Genomic DNA, 22,297 nt, shown 5'->3' on the forward strand with positions numbered 1-22,297 from the left:
CTCCCTCCGTGGCCTCCTTATGAAGGTGGGAAACTGAGGGCCCTAGGAGCAGACTCAGAGGTCACATTTCAGGCCACGGGAACCAAAGGGACCTGCTCCCGCTGAGTCCACACGACTTCTGACAGGATTTCTAGACACACGCACCTCTATCAGCTCCTTCATTTTCTGAGGACGCACTCACCTCGCCCTCAGCTCCCCAGCGAAGCTCCTCATTCCCGCGCAGAGCTCACAGGAGAAGCCCGGGGCAGGGCGTGCCATCAACGTTCTTCCCCCAATCCCGACCCACCAGCCCCGCTGGCTCCGCCCCTCCAGCTCCGCCCATTAGACAGGTCCTACTTGCTTCCCTAGGCCCCGCCCCATCCGCTCCTCCTAAGGGTCGGGCTCTACTCAGTCTGTAGTTTGGATCCACCCGCCAGCTCTGCCCATTCTTTGGCCTCCACTTGCTCCTTGAGGCCCCGTCCAACTCGCTTCTGCCCATCACTTTGGCTCCACCCAACTCCACTTGCTAAGCCTGACTGTCAGACAACAATGCTTTTCACTGTCTTGTCAGTGACCCTCCCACATCAGAATAAACTTGGAAAGGAGTCCCTTGCTCAAGGTCACCTGGGTAGAGATGGGAGATGAAATTGGGAGTCTCCCTTTCTTTAGCTGCCAATTTGCATCCCCAAAGCAGGGAGGGAAGCCTGCCACTGTGGTCCCCCTGGTTGCTTCCTGGGTTTACTTGAGGTTTCACAGAGGAAACACCAAGGTCTAGATGCCTTGTGGCATATCAAGATATGATCCTGGCTCTGGGATTCTGCCAGCAGGGAGCATGGAGGCCAGACAGAGCAAGGCACTTACCTGGAATTCTAGAGACTCACATGATCTCACTTCTGTCTCCCACCCGCTCTCTAAGGAGGGCCACTACCATCTCCTGGACACCTGTTAGAAATACACCCTAGATGACCTGCATCTGAATGGGGGCACGGGAAGCCCTGTGGATGTTAACAAGGCATTTTCCTGGGGATTCTGATGCCAGCAAAGCAAACCACAAAATACACATGTGCGCTCACACACTCACACAAACACTGGAGCTATTTAGTGTAAAATGACTATCCAATGGCCTCAACCTCAACTTCCCTGTGAAATCCTCTATTCATGGGCTCTCAAGAGAGCACACAAGATCCTCCAAAATTGGCAGAAATTTTTTTTCTCAAATGTGGGACTCAGGGAGGCTCCTTGAAGGGGAAAATGGCCCGTGACTGCTTCCCTAGCACACAGTGGTGCTTTAAATGCTATTTATACCATTGCTTACATATATGCTATCCTAAAACTGCCTGTATTCTCATATGCTATTCTGAATTCAACACAGGTCCTCCATAAAATATTTGTTTTCAAAATGTTGGATTCATGTTAAGCTGAAAACAATTTTAAAATTCTCATTCTCAAGACTTGAGTGTATCTTTCTGGAATCCGGAGGGTCTGTAAACCACTTTTCTGAAGACACAGAATCAGTGTTGGAACACCTAGACCCCTGTGTGACCTGCTAATATCAAGGCCCAGAGAACAGTGATGGCCTTCTTCCCCATCTCTGCTCTTCTGACCTCTGTCAATTCTCCACTGCTCTGGAGAACTATTTCCCAGCCATAGTGGCCCCCACAGCAAGGGGCTCCTCTTGGAAGAAAGGAGCAGCTCTCCCTGAGCAGTTGGTGCATTGTTGGCAACTATTCAATGGAGATGGCATGGGGATTCACATGCACTGTAGTTTTATGGCGGCCCTAAATAAGAAAGGGATCCCTGTCATGTGAAATAAAATGGATGTAACTGCAAGAATTTCTTATATAAAATATGCCAGACACAGAAAGACAATTACTGCATGTCCTCTCTCCTATGTAGATGATAATGAAAAAAGTCAAAAGTCAATGAATATGAAATTAAAAGAAACAGGCTGAGCAGGAGTGGGGGCAAATTAACAGTGATCAGTCAATTCTGCACATATATATGGAAATGTCAACTGGACCCCATCGATATGTATGATTAATATGTGTTCACAAAATAATTTAAAAGCACATGAACTTTAATAACTTATTTGTACACTATCACACAAATTAAAATGATAAAATCTGATCACTCTACAAAAACTAACAACCACAAATATAAACAATATTCCTCTTTAGGAAGAAAGGAACAAAGCATATACTAAAATATACAAAGCATACAATGCCAGAAACAATGAGGAGGACAAGTGTAAGTTGTAACACTTATCAATAATAACCTGGAATTTAAGTGAATTCCTCAACAAAAATGCATAGACTGTATAGTTTCATATTTCACATGAGACCTAAATATATTAAGTATATAAATTATTCCAAATTAACTGATATTTATATATATAATGATTAAGATCAAATAACTCTAAAATTGATGATAGTGCTAATATTAGGGAATAAAGTTTTGTAAACTAAAATGATGAATTGTTTTTCAAAAATAAAGAGCTTATGTAGTCAAAACCATAAAGAATTTTTAGACCTGTGGCTAAAGGCACTCGATATTGATATGACTATGTTGTGATTGCAGAGTCAAACTAACTCAAATGAAAGCAAAAACAATTTTTGGAAGTAAACTCTACATTGGAAAATGCTTATTCTAATGTCTGTACATAGGGAAAAGAACTAAATTCATAAATGTTCTATAAGTAAACCATAGCAAACTGTGCTAGAAAATGCATACACTGTTACTGTGTGAACTAGACTGATGTCTGCATATACATACATTGCTAATTCCAGTTATGATTGATGTGTAAGCATTTTTAACTTTCTTGTTTTTAAAAACAATTTGATCATAACATACATAAAGAAAAGTAAAAAAAAAAAAGAAAAAAAACTGTACAGGTCTATGACTGTATTGGACATGTGGTCCTCAAGCCAGTGCTGGCAACAGTACTCGTAGTGAACGTCCTCCAGGCCCTAGTAAACCACCTAATTTTAGAACTTGCCCTTCTCTGGTGCACACAGAGCCTGCTGAAGCCCAGGCCTCATCTGAGAACTCACAGTGCACATGGTGGGTTGCCTATCCCATCCTGTGCTCTGGTGTACACCTGGCTCACCCAGAGTGAGGAGAAGTCCTTAAGCAGCTCCTGGGACAGCAAGTACCAGGCACCACCCGATCAGCACAACTGCAGCCTCTGCCACTCTCAAAGGTCATGTCTGTCTTCCCTGGGTCCTTATTTCCAACAACACTGGCACCTGATATGAGTAAACATGCATCTCCCAGGAGGTCGAGGAGACTCCCTCCTCAGAGACAGACCCAATGTTTTCCTGTAGTGACTTCAGAATGGGAAAGGGAAACTGCAATTCCTGAGGCCAATGGGACCCCAAATCCAAAGTGGGTGCACAATAGAGGGAAAGGGCCCATGTGAAGAAGGGACCAGGTACCTCCAGGTAACTTAATACACAGATCAAGGTAGAAAAATCTGTATTTCAGAAAGAAATACTGTTTTGATGGTCAGGAAATCCCAGAGGTTTTGTGAGCATGACAAAGACATGAGTGCAAGAAATCTCCAGAAAGGGGGGTTTAGATGCTAAACAAAACTCTAGTCTAGAGAAAGAGGTGCCAGCAGAGCATAAGACACCCAAATTCCCCCAGATAGTCCTCTGGGCCTTGTGGTCAAATATTGAAAGTTACTATTGGACAAAAGGGAAAAAGAAACCAAAGAGAATAAAATAATGTTTTATTTGGACTCACACTCTGGGAGTTTGGGGTGTACAAGAAGTCTCCAGGAAAAATTCTTAGCCTAACGACAGGGAAGAAAAATGGAAAGCACAGACTCTTCCCATGTCTGACTTATAAGGTCAAAATCTGTAGCAGACTCTACTTCAATTTCTCATGGATTAATTCTGAGAGTGTATTTGCCTCCTACCCATAGAAATTGAAAGTCTGATGAAAAGATGTAAAAACCTTGTTTCTATTTGTATGTATATCTGTGCACCTCTGTGTATTTTGTGTTGTGTCTGATGTGTAGTTCTGTCTATATCTTTCATGCTACCAAATTACTATTTAGGTAAATGAGCACTCATACTTTTTTTTAAATAAAATGTAATTAATTCTAATGCCTTTCAGTTCACATGACTTCACTTGGTTAACTAGAAATGAGTAAAGATATCTTTAAGATTACTAACCCACAGGTTTCTAGTCAATAAAGAGAACATTGATATCTATAAAATATTTAAAGCACAATGTTCTTTGCCTTTAAAGCTTTTCCTCTGGCAGGAAAAACTGACTTGAAATGTTACTGAGATGTATCTGATACCTTGGTTGTCATGGGTAACCTAAGTTGAATGTGTGTAAACAAGTTTTAACCTAAAGGGATTATAGTTCATAAAGGTGTTTTCATAAGTTGTTAATAAATATGAAAACAGTTTAAGACTGTTTTGTTTCTGGGTTTTCACTGAAAGCAAGGTTACTAAGAGTTCAACTTCTAACAGGGGTTATCCTCAATGCAAAGAGTACACAAGTTCCAACTGTATTTAATACTGTGAAACAAAGTGTTTCACATTATTATGAAGAAATGATTAGTTTAAATTCAAAATTTTTATAAGGATTTTTTCAGAATGCAAATTTTAGAAAGGATCTGACACTAGAAAAGACATATAAGAAAGATATAGGCATAGAAATATATTTTAGTATGGACAATTAGAAGGGATTTTAAACTAATTTTTTTTTCTAAAGTCCAAGGTAAAACTGAGGACAAAGCTAAGGATTTAAAGAAGTTGTACAATGTTTTAGTAAGTTGAAAAAATTTGTAGAAAGTAAATCTCAAAAATTTGTTGTAAATTTTCTTTATTCAACACAAAGTGATTCAACTACAGTTCTCTATCTTTATGAAAAAGGGCTTCTTAAAAAATTGGTCTGCTTATCTATCAAGATTATTTCTTGCATTTGTTGGATTTTCTTAGGGAAACTATGTCTTAAAATCTTATAGTATGTTTCTCTTTTAAAGTCTTTTAAATAATTGTTTTCTAACTGGTTAAGTAAACAACTGTTATGTATCTGAGATATTAATTATTTCATAAATTTTAAAGTAAAATTTTAACACAGTTTTAAACTTTAAACAGAGTATACTTACTTAATAAGGACACCTCTGTAAATATGACTCTTGCCATTACTGGTTCTCTGCATGTAAGATGTATTCATGTTCTTCAAGTAAATGGCCTTTTAAAAATATAAAGTTTAAGACAACATCACATGAAGCTGGTGTTCTCCAAATTAAAATTTTCTGTAGCACCAGTCCCATTTAGATTTATAAAGAATTAATCAATGAAATTGGTATTTAATATTTTGAAAATGGATAAAGGTAATCTATTATCATCAAGATATATTATATATATAATATATATACATATATATTATATATATATATACATATATATATTTAATTTGTTGTCATCTTTGTTTACACACATGGTAATTTAAATGACTTCTAGAAAATAACAAGGAGAATCTGATTTGCTATTGTTTACAGCCCTGTTAGACTTTCTGTTTGATTCATGTTTCAGATGTAATGTTGTATTGTTAACTGATAATCAGATAGAGTCAGGAAATAAAATGTGAGACTTTTGTAAAATGATTGTTAAGACAAAGGCAAAGATCAGATACAGAAATAAACCAATTTACCTAAAATATGTCAAGATTCCCACCTCACCTGAAGTAAATCTCTACCTCTCATATCACACCAAGTTAGGAGGTCTCCAAAATAGAACAGAATTAAGCACAATTAATGTTCTGTTCAAAAGGTACAATTTTTCTTGTGAAGAATACTGTGAACTAAAATAAAAAAAACAGTGATATATGACTAAATAAAGGATTTGGATAAAACTTATGTTTTTTGGTTTATAGCTACTATGTATGCATGGTTTTGTTCTTTTAAATTTCTTTTTGTATTTTCCTTGTAAAACTTTGTGAGTATTCCTGCTGTTGTTTTGCAGAAGCACTGTTTCTAATAGAAAAACCTGAGTTGAGAGAGTAAGCCATCACCTATAAGACAGAATATAACATCGAATTCCTCCACCAATAATGACCCCAATCAAATTGAAGGGGTCACTATAAAATTACATACATTGAAGTTAAAAGTAGTACTGCTACTTCAAGTTTGGTGAAACTGACCTGTTAGGTGTTTAAAATGAAACCATGGAGACCAAAGTTAAGGAAGTAAAATGGTCAATATTTTGAACTTTTCTCTCTAAGGTCAACCAGGATCCAAGGAAGAGTGGAATCCCTCTAGGGCCCTACAGCTCTGGTGAGTCCCCTGACTACCCCATCTCAGAGATCAAAAGGACCCCAGAACACAATAATGTAATCAGAGCACATTCTGCAGAGTGGAGAGTAACTGAACAGGGAAACATTTCTAGTACATCCAATAGAAGCCACATTTACTCAGTAAGATCTGACAAGTGGCACAACTGATAGAGAAAAAACTGAAGGAGTCAAGTTACTTTTCACAAGTTCCTAAGAGTGATCTCTGAAAAATCTCAGCTGACTCTTCCAGTAGAAAGGAAAAAGTTCAAGTTTGACCAAATTAGTCTTAGACATCTGACAGGAGACTCTAACCTAGACATGACCAAACATGGACATTTAAGGATAAGACAGTCATTCTTTTATTGTTATTGAGATGTATATTTGTGTCAGTCCTTCCAAAGTAAGGGAAACTGGTATGTTGTGAAGGAAAGATTTTTATACTGGAGTGCCTGATAAATATTAGAAAATTTCTGTTAGAGTCACAAGTCTGATCTCAGTCCATTTGAGAACTTCAAGATTTTTTGACCTCCATCATAAACAAACTTGGCCTCTGTATTTTTTTATTTTTATTTTTTTGCTGGTATGGTTATTATAAATTTCTGCTCAGAACCCTCATCTGGAGTTCCCAATTCATCTCTTCCAGCCTGGCATCTTGTATTTAGTTCAGATATGCAAAGAAGACAATCTTCAACTGAGGCAGAAAACACCATCCCAAGTGCTGCTAATCACCAGGATGGCTATACAAATTGCTAAAAAGGAAAAAAAATGGTTCAATAACCTTGGGCTATTTTCAATTCAAAATATTTATGTATCTAGGAAGCTCCAGCATTAGAAAAGATTAGAAGAAGAAAACTGCAAATAAGTCCAAACATATCAAAGGTAAAATGGAGTACTTGTATAAAATAGATTGGTAGTCCATTTTCAGAATACAATATTTAGCTTTAATTGGGATATAAGATCCAATCCTAGGCATTTAGAACTTGCCCACCTGTATCCAGTCATGAGCATTCAAAAGAGAGCTCTTCCATTTTCCCTCCCCAATTTCAAAATTAGTCAATCACATAAATTGGAAGCCCAAGCTCCTCCTATCACAGCAATGGAAGTGCTGTGCTGGGATAAGAACAGGTGGACTCTCTGTCCCACACTGAACAAATATGACATGCAAATTTGAAAGGATTTGTTCAGTAGCAAACCATTCTGCCAAATACAAATTTGTCCTGCCCAGCAACTTCTGGCCATGTGGTTGATGCCAGTATTCCTAAAACTATGTGGAAGATACAATGACTTTTTTCTTTAGTTGTCCCATCTCAAAGCAGAAAACAATATTTGAATATTTTCTAGTGTACAGTATTTTTAACTTACAATGAGGGATGCAAAAAGTGCTTCCCATGCCTAACATTGTTTCTTGGATGGCAGTGGACATTTCAACTGTCAAGAGAAACAGTCGCATCTTGGGTCTTGTGGACCAGTGACCTTGGGAGTCCGCCACAGTATCCCCAGAAATGAACTGAAATCTTCACATGCTACTCCAGAAGGAAGGTGATGGCTTGGGCTGTCCTCCAGGGGTTAAACAATTCTGTCACTGAAAAGTTTTCACATTGACCTTGTGGGGTTCAATCCAGCAGCCTAACTACTGTAGATAGGCCATAAGTCAAAACAGTCACCTATCATCCAGCTGTATTTCTTAGCTGGAAGGATGTAGGACTGTGGCTGGCATGTCAGTCCCTGGTGGTCTGTAGCATTTGTTGTGACTCCTGTATGCCAGTTCAAAATGATCATTTTTCTAGCAGCAGTACAGATTATTGGCTATGATCTGGAAGCCCAGGACCTGCAGACTGACTTTCAGTATTCAAATCCTGAATTTCTCCATATGTTTCCTATGGAATTCACTTACTTAATTTATCTGAGTCTTACTTTCCTCCACTCTTAAGTGGGGATAGTAATACTACTATTGCAACAGCATTACTATTGGTAATAAAGAGTTAATATATACAGATAATCTGCATACACGGATAGTAGCTGTAACTCTTATATTTTCATTGTGGCATGATTTGTAAATTTGCATCCTGCCCTTGTGCAGTGGCCATGCCAATCTCCTCTCCACTGTGCCAATATCAGGATACATGCTGCCAAAGAGAACACTGCTGTCAATTCTCATCCACATCATAACCTCAAAACAGATACTGTCTGCATTATACAACTGAGGATGAAAGAGTTAGCCCACAAATTCAAGGCCACTCCACCAATAGGAGAACTGGGACATTGGTTAGATCATCTGTTTCCAAAATATATGAGTTCTATACTCTGATGACTCTGATGACTGATTTGCTGTTGCTGTCTTTCTTACCCTCACTATGGGGTTATCATTCACAATAAAACAAAATCATATAGTCAAAATTTAAAATGAAAAATGCAATTTAAAATAAAAACATGGAGAATAAAATGTTCAATTATGATTAGAAAAACTCTTGGAGTTAACATGAAGGAAATTTCATTATCCTGTTTTCTGCTATAATAAAATAAATGAATCATAACACTAATTATTTCAGGCATGTAAACAGTTGTACTTAAACAAGATCTTTCCCTTACTATGAAAACTGAATAATTATTTCAAAATGCTTTCTTCTAGCCGAGGGTGAAAACATTTTGTAAACTTTTGGACAGTGAAAAATACCTGCTTTAGTCATGACTAGTAAAAAACAACCCATTTGTGCTTCAGCATCTTATTTTTGGGGAGTGGGAAATAGAGATTGAGCCCAGAGGCATTTAAACACTGAACCACATCCCAGTCATGTGTATACTTTATTTAGAGACAGGGTCTTGCTAAGTTGCTTACTTTCTCAGTTGCTGAGGCTGCCCTTGAATTTGTGATCCTCCCACCTCAAATTCATGAGTCACTGAAATGACAAGTTGTGTACAACTGTATCTGGTTTGATTTAGCAATTTCACAAAGAACAAATATTCAAGCTTAAACCTCCATCAACCTCTTTTATGTTTTTTTTAACATGAATAAATTTTTGGAAATTCAGAAATAAACAATGTTTGTTGACAAAATAAGGATATACCCAACACTGCATAAACATTTCTGCATCTTTCCCAATGTGGATTGGACGAATGTGATTATCCGCTTTTCAGTGCTAATTAACATCAAAGCACTGATGGTGGCATAGCCATTGCCCATCAGCATCTGGACTCCAAGGTGGGCTGGATCTTTTTTCAGCATCTTTTCAGAAGAAGAAGAGATACAGCAGTCCACGAGGTACATGACCATGAAGAAACCCATGAGCAGGAGGATGGTCCTGGTGGCCCTCAGCTCTGGGGATGCCCTTGGAGACAGGCTGGTCCTGTGAAGGTGCTGGCACTGACTCTTATGCCTGCACAAGATGGTCACCATGTACACACTCGAAAGGGTCATGAGCCCTACAAGGAAAATATCCCGAATTATTCCCATGAGGGAAAATAAGGTCTTGAAGTAGTAACCTGTTGGGGAAATGGAGCAGAATTCAGATGCAAAAGGAAAACCTGATGTCGCATTGGTGGTGCCTCCCATGGAGACTAAAATACGAACATTAATGAACATGTCGAACACCCAGAGAATGAGAAAGCAATACAGACTCTGCTGCGGAGATGTCAGTTTGAACTTTGTCAGAAAGGAGCTTCTGGGGCTGAGGGTGATGGCCTGAAGGACACTCAGCATGCAGGTGGTGCTAAGAGATAGGCCTCTCATCAACCTGTACAAGTAGACAACTGCTTTACATGTGATGTCATTCCAAATGTCATGAACCCCAAAAATGTCTATATCCTGGAATGTCCTGATTAATAGCATCAGCAGATGAATGAGGGCCAGGTGAGTGATGGTCAGATCAGTGGGCTTGGGCCTGTGCTGGAGAAGGTATTTTAGGATGTGAAAGAGAAGCAGGAAGACGTTGGCTGTGATCCCAATGAAAATTTGGGAAAAAAAGGCATTTCTGATAGCAATAAAATTGTAAAGTGTGCTGCTTTTTGTCATTTTTTTTTTCTGGCAGAAATAAGTATATAGTCAATATCTGAGGAAAAAAGGAAGATAAGCTCTCTTCATCTCAATTATTACCATCTTCAACATTCCCAACCAACAAGACAGCCCACATCAAAATATATGGGTACCTTTTAACGCACCCTTTCCAAACTTTCTCAGTACTGAAGTATAGCATCTTCTGTTTACCTCTATTGCTTCACATAAGTCAGGCATTATTAACTTTTCTTAGTGTGTGCAGCAACCTGATATAAAGCTCAGTGTATCACATTTGAAGTAAATTCAAGTGAGACAGATTGCAGGAATGTCCAAATAGAACTCCAAGGGTGCCAATGAGGTGGCCATGTGCTGCTCTATACTTTCCATCCTTTATTCTGCATTTTTCATCACCACTTTACAGACAAATATAAAAATGTTGACTCTAAAATCAGAGTTTTTGAAATTATCAATATATATTTTGATAGTGGTTATCAGTATCAAAAACCCAGGTTTTTTAACCACTTATACTATTTTACATACATCTGATTATGCCAGAAAAAAACTATATCTAATAGGGAAGGACCATCTCTTACTAGCAGGATACTATTACAAAATATCTTTTCTGTGCACTCTTGGGCATATGGAGAAAGGGTGGAAAGTATTATTTTTTTTAACCAGAGATTTTACCCAAACACACTTACCCACTGAACAACATTACAGCACTTCTTATTTTATTGTGGGACAGGGTCACACTAAGTTGCTTAGGGCCTCAGTAAGTTGATGAGGGTGACCTTGAACCTACAATCATCCTGCATCAGCTTCCCAAGCTGCTGAGATTATAGGCATGCACCATGATGCCAGCACAATTTACAGGGTCATGAATTTTAGAGCTTTCATTTGGAGAAAGGAATCCAACTTCATCCTGAGAATTGAGTTTACATACAAGAACATGCTTCAGATTTTCTTTTAGTGAGCAAATGGTAATGTGATGATGATGTTCTCATGAAATATCTCTCTACAGAATAAAGGTACATTCTTTATTTCAATTTTAATTATTCTGTATATTTATGAAGAATGTAACATTTACAATGAGATTACTAACACATTCCCAAATTTTATCCTGTAAAACAAGAGGTAAGACTGTTATTTTCACTGCTACTCTAAAATTATTGTTACAATATGAATTACTAAGGGTTATCAACAATGACAAGAAGTCAAGACAAATTAAGTATTTCAATTCCAGTTAAATACTTGCTTTGAAATCTTTAAAAAAGTGACTTTGTCTAAAATTGAAAATAATTAGTGACATTAGAAAATTTTAATCTCTTACAACTGATAAAGTTAGTAAGAAAAAAATGTTTTCTTTATTCATATATTCAGTAGAAGATTTGCTTCCTTGTTATATCCAAGAGAAACAAAAGAAAAATACTAATATAATAGTCTGGAAGTCTCTACATTTTAAGTCACAGATGGATATGAGTAGGCATGACACTACACGGTTTCTGTGTCTTCCATGTAGCTCTGAATAAAATCATGTGTGCATACTTAAAGCAATAATAATATATACCCTGATATTTTGATCCCAAAATTCTTTAAAACAATATGAACTCAACATGAAACATTTGATGATTCCCCTTAAAAGTTACAGAAAATGAAATAATTATGATTCCCTTCTATCATGTTATGAAATACAGGTTTGTGTTTAATTGAGTTTGGTGCAGTTAAGAACATAAAATGTAGAGCACTGAAAAATTAGAGAAAGGCTCTGATTTAGCTATTGAATGAGGGCACAGGGCTCTGGTTTTCGGCATTGACAATGGGATTGAGTCTTGCCTGCATCACCATGGGAGGGAGGGACTGAGCAAGTTGGTGGTATGGAACTTCAAACACAGGAAAGGAATTGAGTTTTCCATAGCACATTACCTGAAAACAGGTGGGAATATTACAAATTTTTCTACAGGACAAATTTCCTAGTTGGAAAACTTTATCTGTTTGCTCACATTAGTGATCAAAGAAAGTTGCAGAGTCAGATGTTCACAGGAGTCCCCCTCATGCATAAACTCCCCTGGAGCACCAGGAGTCAGCAAGTAAGGAAGCATCACACTGTTCCAACATGGGGCACATCACACATGTGTGTTAGTGAGAACTACAGTGCACTCCTATACATTTTACATGTAGTTGTATTAAAAAGAATGTAATGTTTCTATTTCTGAACTAATTTATTAGTTTTATTTAAAAAATTCCTGAAACATGATTATTTCATAAAAGCAAAATAATAGTATTTCTCTTACCCTGTGCTCTCCCTGTGCCTCAGCCCACTCACATTTGCCAGTACTACTCACTCTAGGAGGTCAGGGTGCAGCATGTGTGAGGCCTGTCCATCATCAGAAAGATCCAGGATTCCCTCCTCAATCTGAGATCTAGGGAGAGAATGCTGAAGTAGCACCTGGATCCCCTAAAGTGCCAAGTCTCAAACCATGATTTTAACACTGGAGAAAATAATCTGTTCTTACAATGGAGGTTCCAAATATGGTGACATGAGTCACCGAAAAATAATGTGGAAAGAAATTTCAGAAACAGTTCACATTCAGAGAGGTCACAATAAGGATACAAGGAAAGACTAAGTGGGCAGATTTGTGAATGAACAAGTAGAGAAAAATGTAAAAAGACATCTGCTTCTTTAAAATGTCACACACATAGTCCCTTAGAGCTGACAATGTGAGGTTCCCATGAGGGAAAGATAACTCTGTGCAGACTCCCTCTCCTGCCCTGACTAAAGTAGTCTTCACTTAAATATTGTGCATTCTGCCACTGTCCAAATCATGGACAACCCGAAGATATGTGCTATCATCAAATGGGCCAGAAGCTAGTAAGCAGTGCCAAAATTAGTGCGCACCAGCCAGTGTGTGGACAGCAGTAGATCTGGAGGATGGCTCTCAGCAGAAGTGATCACCAACTTGGGCTACTGTGTCCTGTGTGTCAACACTCACAGGCTGGAAGAGATAAAGGGAGAAGGATATAACTGTTTTCTCAGGTGCAATATGGATACAGCAAAGCATGTCATGTAAATACTAAGCTACATGTTTTCATTCAGTGGTGTACATTAGCTACATGAAAGGACATTTTGGATTACTGTTATACAGGTCCAGTTCACCATCCATTCTCTACTAATGTCCCCATTCTGCTTCACATATTGGAGATAGGACACCTATGGCTTTTAGAAACAAGGTGTGATCACAACCCTTGCTACTTGATTGTATCTCTTAAGCAGTTGTGGAACCTGGCCACTGATCCAACTTGAAACCCCCTGGCCACCAACACACCATTGGTTTACATTTGTGAGATCAAAACTGAGACAAAATATATCTGCATAAGAAAATGCTACTTGATAGTTTATAGAAATGTGAGGTTAAATGTTGTAAGTAAATAATTTGAACAAAAAATACTATTCCTTCCAAGTAACACAAAAGTATTTTGATGTTAATATTAATTAATAATGTTAATTATTTCTCATTATCTCAGGCATGGAAGGAAATATGTAAATAATATTTAGAATTGACATGGAAATTAGAAGGAAAATGAAGTATATATAATAAAATTCAGGGGATAAAACTTATTTCTTCCTTGCTTAATATGAATAGGAATTAGTAATGCTGAAATATCAAATAACCAGTCAACATAACACTATGTACTTTGAGAACTGATATAGCAAAACAATTAAATTCACTGCAGTCTTAGAAATAGATGGGAAACAAAAATTATTTACTTTAAACAATAATTTCTTATGAGAAAAATCCAGAAATGTTCATGAGTCACCAAATTAAAGGGCTACATCTACTAAAATAAAAAATTACATTTACATTCTAGGGAAAACAAGCTTCTGAACTTTTGAGTTTTGGTAAAGCCGGATACATAATTTAGGGCTACCAAAGATTGTAGCATATAATTTGACTGTTTTGATTATTCATCTAAATCACAGAAACCTACTCACACACTGATGCTGCATCTGAGGAATAGAAAGGCACTTACCTAGACAGGTTGCATGGAGAATCAGGGGACCTGAGCTGATCCTGCAGTTTTAATGGAAGGAAGTCTTTAACTCATTTCTCTGTAGGGCTTTAATTTTAGCATCTGGAAGAGGGTGACAAGATTCCACTGAAGAAATCATCTGTGGCTTTCCCAGTGGAATATGTCACCTGTCTGTTACTTTTATTTTATTCTCCAATGGATACTAGCAACTTGGGGAGAGTCAAACTCAAAACTTTTCTCTCAACTCACTGGGTACACCTGTGTGAGGGATCTGAAGGCTCCCAATCATGAAGATTACACCCATTATTACATTTTCTTAACCTAAGTTCAAGTTAGTTTAAATTCACTCCATATATTGTAATGCTTATTCTCTGGGGTTTGTGGTAACCTTGCGTGGGTTCCCAGTGGCTCTGAGGGTCCTCTCCCTAAAATGCAAGACTATCTTCCCTTGTCCACTCTCACACTGACCATGTTTTTGGGGGTATTACTTCTTGTAGGATTTCCAAACTCACCTTCAGGTTTGCATTTCTGTTCAGGTTAAATAAAATATTAAATTATCAATTCTGGCCATAATTACAAGAAGTAAATAATATTTTAAGACAATGCTTTTTATTCTCCAAGAAGTTCTAGTGTCACTAAATGCACTATAAATGTATAGCCCCTGCTATTTGATAACCACTGACTCCTGAGATGTAACGACACACTTCTTCTAGGGATCAGGAAACTTCTTATTTTTTGAGTGAGGAATGATGATCCATAGGACAAAAAGAGACAGAAATTTATATTCATGGTCCAGTGTGATGTGAACAGAGGTCTCTTGGAAGTGGAGGAGCCTTAGTCTTCAAATCTGCACAGTCCATGAAGGCAGTGATATGAGACAATTTAAACAGCACTTGACATTTTATATATTATTAAATTAATTAGGAAGAAACCAGAAGCATGACTAAAGTATTTATCTATTCAAAAAGCTTTTCAAGAGAAAAGTTACACACTCAGGCAATTCATTTTTAAAGCCTTAGTTAGGCTAAATATGGAACATTGAGTTTATTGCCATACAAGTGCAGATATCCATAGTTTGGGGGTCACCAGGCAATGAGATCCTCACTCAGGTCTTTCCTCAAGTTTCCTAACCAGGAATGTGGCATAGATTTTGGGGTTGCTAATCACACAGATTGAGCTTCAAAAAGGAGGACACATTGTGTGGTAGCTCACAAAATTTTGTCTTTTCACAGCATCAAAGAGGCAAATCTGTCAGATAAGGTAGCTGGGGAAGTTTGGTTTTTCCTCAAGCAGCTACCTGTCATATCACCAAAATTATGCCAGCAAAATGTAAGTTTATGAGCTTCAAGGTATTTTTTTGCATAAGAAATATTGAAATTATGAGGCAGTAGGGGCTGTGAATGGAGCTCTGTGGCACAGCACTTGGCTAGAATACATGAGGACCTAGGGATGTTCCAAGTGCTGCATTAAAAAGAAGAAATCAACACAAGACAGAGTTGGTTTTGGAAAAGAAAAATTAAGTTTGACTGAGGGGCAAGATTTCAGATTGGAGTGAGGCAGCATTTCTCCTAGCTCTGCCACTCAGAACTCAAGAGGTGGAAATATTAGAAATACAATTTTTCCCTGAGACTTAGAGTGAAAACTCTTGAATCTGGAAGGGCAGTTTGCCCTAGCTGAATCAAAGCCTCTTCAACTCATTAAATGGATCTAAGATGAAGCCTACCTGAGTTTATCAGTCACCTGTTATGAACCAATCTAGGAGCAATCTTGGACTTCCATGTGGTGGAGCTAGTGGGAACAGGAAACCCAGTTCCGTGAGTTCAGAGTAAGGTCCATGTAAACCTACCTGAGCCTAGCAAAGACTTAGCTGTGCCTAACAAACCTGTGGAAAATCAGAAACTGAGAGTATTTGACCTAAGATGATTCTTAGTAGTCATGACACCACATGATTTCTGTTTCTTCCATGTAGCTATGAATAGATTGGGCCCATTCCTGTGTGCATATTGAAACAAGTTATAAGATATACCCTGATATTTTGATTCCAAAGTTCCTTTAAAACAATATGAACTGGATATGTAGCATTTGAAGAATCCCTTTAAAATCTACAAAAAATGAAATAATTATGATTATCTTCTATCAGGTTATGAAATAGAGGTTTGTGTTTAACTCATTTTCATGTAGTTGAAGAAAATTAAATGTACTGAAAAAATTAGAGAAATGCCCTATCTTATTTATTTTTGACTGAGGGCACAGGGACCTGGTTTTTGGCATTGCCAAGGGGATTGCATTCTGTCTGCATTGTCATAGGAGGGATGGACAGAGTGAGGCAGTGCCTTGGATTTGCAAACACAGGAAGGGAATTGTGTTTCCCATGAAGCATTACCTGAAAACCAGTGGAACATTACATTTTTTTTTCTGTAGGAGACATTTCCTACTTACAGTTGGAAAACCTTATCTCTTTGTGCACATTGCTGATTAAAGAAAGTGGCAGAGTTGAATGCTCTTGGGAGTCCCCCACAGGCACTAACTCCCCTGGAGCACCAGGAAGCAGCTGACAAGGAAGCATCTTACTGTCTCCAAATGGTGCAGATTACACATGTGTATTAGTGAGAGCTACAGTTCACTTCTATGCATTACACATTTAGTTGTATTTTAAAAGTGTAATGTTTCTACTTCTGAACTAATTTATCAAATTTATTAGAGAACTTCCTGAAATACATGAATATTTAATAAAAGCAAGTTATATGGAATCTCCTTAGCCTGTCCTTTTCAGCTGAGCCTCACCCCACTCCTCCCTCCAGTATTACTCACTCTAGGTGATCAGGGTGCAGCATGGAAGTACCTTCCATCATCAGCATGATCCAGGATTTCCTCCTCAATGTGAGCTCTTAAGGAGAAGAAGCTGAAGTAGCACATGACTCCCATAATGTGTGAAATTCCAAACCATGATTTAAACACTGAAGAAAACCTGTTCTCACACTGGATATTCTAAGTATGGTGACATAAGTCACAGGAAAACAATGTGAAATAGAAGTTCAGAAACAGGTCACAGTCAGAGAAGTCACAATGGGGAGGAAAAAGGAAAGTCTAATTGGGTAGATTTGTGAATAAACATAAGTGGAGAAACAATATGAAAAGATATCTGCTTCTTTAAAAATCTCCCCATGGTCCCATAGAACTGGAAGTGTGAGATCCCTTCAAGTGAATGGTAACTCAGTGCAGAGTCCCTCCTGCCCTGACCAAGGAAGCCTTCACCTAAACTTTGTGCATTCTGCCATTTTCCAAATCAGGGACAACCCTGAGATATGTGCAATAATCAAATGGGCCATAAACTAGCCAACATTGCCAAAATTAGTGCATCCCAGCCAGTGTGAGGATGGTAGTAGATAAGGAGCATGGCTCTCAGCAGAAGCAAACAGCTGCTTGGCTACTATGTCCTGTGTGTGGACAGTTACAGGATAAAGGAGATACAGGGAGGAGGACATATCTGTTTTCTCATGTGCAATGTGGACACACCAAAGCATGTCATGTAAATACTGTAGTTTATGTCCTCATTTAGTGTTGTGCATTAGATATTGAAAGGGCGTATTTGGTTTGCCATTAACATACAGTTCAAGTTCACCATACATTCTCTGCCAATGTCCCCTTTCTCCTGGACATAGTCAAGAGGACACCTATGGATCTTAGGAACCAGGGGTAATTGAAACTCTTGCCACTTGGTTGTATCACTTAAGTAATTTCAGCCCCTGGTCATTGCTCCAGCTTGAAACCTTCTGGCAGCAAGAGCACCACTGGTTTACAATTCTGAGATCAAAACTGAGACAAGATATACCTGCATAAGAAAAAGCTACTTGATATTTAGAGAGGTGAAACTAGAAGTAAATGATTTAAACCAAAATATTACTTCCTATTGATAAATTTAAAAGTTTTCAGAGTATAATTAGTTCTCATTTTTTTAGGCACAGAATTAAATGATGAAATAACATCTAGAACTGACTGATGGAGGCAATAGAAGGAAAAACAAGTATGTATAATAAAATTCAGGGAGTAAAACTTATCCCTTTCATGGTGAATAAGAATATGAATTATCAATGCTAAAGCAGAAAATAACCAGACAATATAATGCTATGTACTTGAAAACTGATACAGCAAAAAGTGTAACTCACTCCAGTTTTAGAAATAGATGGGAACCAAAAAAGTGATTAGTTTAAATAATAATTTCTTAAGAGAAAAATCTAGAAATGTTCAAGAGTCACCAAATTAAGGGCTACAACTATTAAAAAGTAAATTTCCCTTTGCATTCTAGGGAAAACAAACCTCTGCAGTGTTGAGTATGGATAGAGTAGAATGCATAATTTATGGTCAACAAATAAGATGACATATAATGTGGCCATTTTGATTATTCTTCTACATGACAGAAGTCTACTCACACACTGATGCTGCATCTGAGCAATAGAAAGGCACTTACCCAGGCAGGTTGCCTGGAGAGTCAGGGGACCTGGCTGATCCTGCAGTTTTAAGAAACAGAAGTCTTTAACTCACTTCTCTGTAGGACTTTAATTTTATCATTTGTAAGAGGGTGACAAGATCCCACTGGAGAAAACAGAACTGTGACTTTCCCAGTGGAATATGTCACCTGTCTGTTACTTTTATTTTATTCTCTGATGGACACTAGCAACTTAAGGAGAGTCAAACTCAAAACTTTTCTCTAAACTCACCAGACACACCTGTGTGAGGAATCAGAAGATTTCCAATCACATAGACTACATCCAATCTCTCTTTTTAAAATGAAGTTCAAGTTAGTTCAAATCCATTCCATATATTTTAATAGTTCTACTCTGCAGTTAGAGTTACCTCACATGGGTTCCCAGTGGCTCTGAGGGTCCTCTCCTTAAAATGCAAGACTATCTTCCCTGTCCACTCTCACTCTGACCATGTGGTTTGGGGTATTATTCTTCTAGGATTTCCAAACTCACCTTCAGGTTTGCATTTCTGTTCAGGTTAAGTAAAATATTAAATTATTGATTCTGGCCATAATTATAAGAAGTAAAATATATTTTAAGACAATTTCTTTTTATTCTCCAGGAAGTTCTAGTGTCACTAAATGCACTATAAATGTTCAGCCCCTGCTATGTGTTGACCACTGACTCCTGAGATGGAACAACACACCTCTTCTAAGAATCAGGAAACTTTTCACAATGTGAGTGAGGAATAAGAATCCACAGGACAAAAAGAGAGTGAAATTCATATTCATGGTCAAGTGTGAGGTAACCAGAGGGCTTTTGGAAGCAAAGAAGCATCAGGCTTCAGTCTGAACAGTACATGAAAGCAGTGATATTAGATGGTTTGAACAACCTTAACCTTTTTTTTATATTTTATTAAATTGATTAGGAAAGAGCCAGAATCATGTCTAAGTATCTGTTTATTTAAAGAATCTTTTCAAGAGAAAAGTTACACACTCAGGCAATTCATTTTTAAAGACTCAGGTTGGCTAAATATAGAACTTTGAGTTTATTGTCTTAATAAAGAATGACATACAAGTGCAGGTATCCATAGTGTGGGGTCACCAGGTCATGACACATGTGCTCTGTTCCCCAGGTTTGGCCTCATGTTCCTCAACCAAGAATGTGGCATAATTTTTTGTGGTTACTAATCAGACAAATTGAACATCAAACATGAGGACACATTGAGTGGTAGCTCACAAACTATGACCAACAAAATTAGTCTTTTCACAGCATCAAAGAGGCAAATCTGTCAGACAAGGTAGCCAGGTAAGTTTGGTTTCCCCTCAAGGAGTTACCTTTCCTGTCACCAAAATTACTGTGACTGCTGATTAGCTACTGCTGTCTTTCCTACCCTGCTGTTGGTTTATCATTCACATTAACATAAAATAAAACTGACAAAAATTAAAACACAAAAATGCAATTGAAAAGAAATACAAGAAGAATAAAAGGTACAATTATGATTTAAAAAGTTTCTGGAGTTAACATTCAGGAAATTTTATTATCCTGTTTTCTGGTTTAGTAAAATAAATGAATCATGCACATGAAAAGATTTGTACTTAAAGAAGAGTTTTCTCTTGCTATGAGTAAAGAGAATTATTCTTTCAAAATACATTTTTCCATCCAAGGTTCAAAACGCTTTGTAAACTTTTGGAAGTGAAAGATATCTGCTTTAGTTATGACCAGTAACAAAACAGCCCATTTGGGAGAATGAATAATTTTGAGGGGTGGAAAATAGGGATTGAGCCCACAGGCACTTCAACACTGAACCACATACCAGCCATTTGTATATTTTATTTTGAGACAGGGTGTTGCTAAGTTGTTCAGAGTCTCAGTTGCCGAGTCTGGTCTTAAATTTGTGATCCTCCCACCTCAAGCTCAAGAGTCGCTGGGATGACAAGTATGTACATCTGTACCTGGTGTATTTTAGTATCTTCACAAAGAACAAATGTTCAAGTTCAACCTCTATAACCTTCACATGTTTTTTCAACATCAACACATTTTTGGAAATTCAGAAATAAACAATGTGGGATGCAAAAAGGAGGGTTTACCCCGCTCAGCAAAAACATTTACTCTCCTTTCCCAGTGTGGATTGGAAGAACTTGATTGTCCATTTTTCAGTGCTGATTAGCATCAAAGCACTGATGGTGGCATAGTCATTGCCCATCAGCATCTGTACCCCAAGCCATGCTGGGTCATTCTTCCACATCATTCCAGAGGAGGATGAGAAAATGCAGTCCACAAAGTACATGACCACAAAGAATCCCATGAGCAGCAGGATGGTCCTGGAGGCCCTCAGCTCTGGGGATGCCCTTGGAGACAGGCTGGTGCTGTGAAGGTGCTGGCACTGCCTCTTATGCCTGCACAAGAGGGTCACCATGTACACACTGAAGAGGGCCATGAACCCTATGAGGAAAATATCCCGGAGTATTCCTATCAGGGCAAATAAGGTCTTGAAGTACTGATCTGTGGGGGAAATAGGGCAGGATTCAGAGGCAAAGTAAAATCCTGAGGTTGCGTTGGTGGGACCATTCATGGAGACTAAAATACTAAAATACTTTGCCAGAAAGGAGCTTCTGGGGCTGAGGGTGATAGCCTGAAGAACACTCAGCAGGCAGGTGGTGCTAACAGACAGGTTCCTCATCAGCCTGTACAGGTAGACAACTGCTTTACATGCGATGTCATCCCAAATGTCATGAATCCCAAAAATGTCTATATCCTGGAATGTCCTGATTAATAGCATCAGCAGATGAATGAGGGCCAGGTGAGTGATGGTAAGATCAGTGGGCTTGGGCCTGTGCTGGAGAAGGTATTTTAGGATGTGAAAGAGAAGGAGGAAGACATTGGCTGTGATCCCAATGACAATTTGAGAAAAAAGGGCATTTCTTACAACAATAAAAGTATAAAGCATGCTCCTCTTTGTCATTTTTTTTTCTGGTGGAAAGAAGTCCAAAATTAATGTCTGAGGAGAAAAGGAATGTAAACTCTCTTCATCACAATTATTACCATCTTCAACATTCTCAACCAACAAGACAGCCCACATCAAAATATATGGGTACCTTTTTAATGCACCCTTTCCAAACTTTCTCAATACTCAAGTATAGCATCTTCTGTTTACCTCTATTCTTTCACATAAGTAGAACCACTATTAATTTTTCTTACTATATTCAGCAACCTGATATGAAGCCCAGTATGTTGCATTTGAAGTGAATTCAAGTGAGACAGATTGCAGGAATGTCTAAATAGAACTCTCAAAGAAAGGGTGTCCATGAAGTGGTCTTGTGCTTTTCTATAATTTCTGTGTCCTTTAATCTGCGTTTTTCATCACCAGTTTACAAATATCAAAATGTTGACTCTGAAATCAGAGTTTTGAAAATTAATAATTAATATATATGTTGATACTGGATATTGAACCCAGGTTTCTTAACCACTTATACTATTTTAAATTCACTTGATTATGCCAGACAAACTATATCTAAGAGGGATGGACCATCACTTGTTA

At 37.9% G+C, this 22,297-nt stretch overlaps 2 protein-coding genes across 2 annotated transcripts; both read right to left on the reverse strand.

Annotated features, from left to right (window-relative positions):
- Window positions 1-9,298: 9,298 nt before the first annotated feature.
- LOC124971182 (vomeronasal type-1 receptor 90-like) lies at window positions 9,299-17,209 on the reverse strand. Its single transcript, XM_047534968.1, has 3 exons — window positions 17,136-17,209; window positions 12,607-12,684; window positions 9,299-10,241 (listed from the first exon to the last, which is right to left on the reverse strand). The coding sequence occupies exons 1-3, from the start codon at window positions 17,207-17,209 to the stop codon at window positions 9,299-9,301; spliced, it is 1,095 nt and encodes a 364-aa protein (XP_047390924.1).
- Window positions 17,210-20,851: 3,642 nt separating this feature from the next.
- On the reverse strand, window positions 20,852-21,706 carry LOC124971183 (vomeronasal type-1 receptor 90-like). The gene has a single exon (XM_047534969.1). The coding sequence runs from the start codon at window positions 21,704-21,706 to the stop codon at window positions 20,852-20,854; it is 855 nt and encodes a 284-aa protein (XP_047390925.1).
- Window positions 21,707-22,297: the final 591 nt, after the last annotated feature.

Source organism: Sciurus carolinensis, chromosome 19, assembly GCF_902686445.1.
Source record: "Sciurus carolinensis chromosome 19, mSciCar1.2, whole genome shotgun sequence".
In the NCBI taxonomy this organism is placed as follows: Eukaryota; Metazoa; Chordata; class Mammalia; order Rodentia; family Sciuridae; genus Sciurus; species Sciurus carolinensis.

What these genes read in the sequence shown, in the direction of transcription:
- LOC124971182 (XM_047534968.1), bottom strand. Translation starts at nt 17,209, where the DNA reads ATGTGCTACTTCAGCTTCTTCTCCTTAAGAGCTCACATTGAGGAGGAA. An exon ending in GATCATGCTGATGATGGAAG is followed by an intron (nt 12,685 to 17,135) that starts GTACTTCCATGC and finishes TTCTCTCCCTAG; the next exon opens with ATCTCAGATTGAGGAGGGAA. An exon ending in CTGCACCCTGACCTCCTAGA is followed by an intron (nt 10,242 to 12,606) that starts GTGAGTAGTACT and finishes TATTGCTATCAG; the next exon opens with AAATGCCTTTTTTTCCCAAA.
- LOC124971183 (XM_047534969.1), bottom strand. Translation starts at nt 21,706, where the DNA reads ATGCTTTATACTTTTATTGTTGTAAGAAATGCCCTTTTTTCTCAAATT.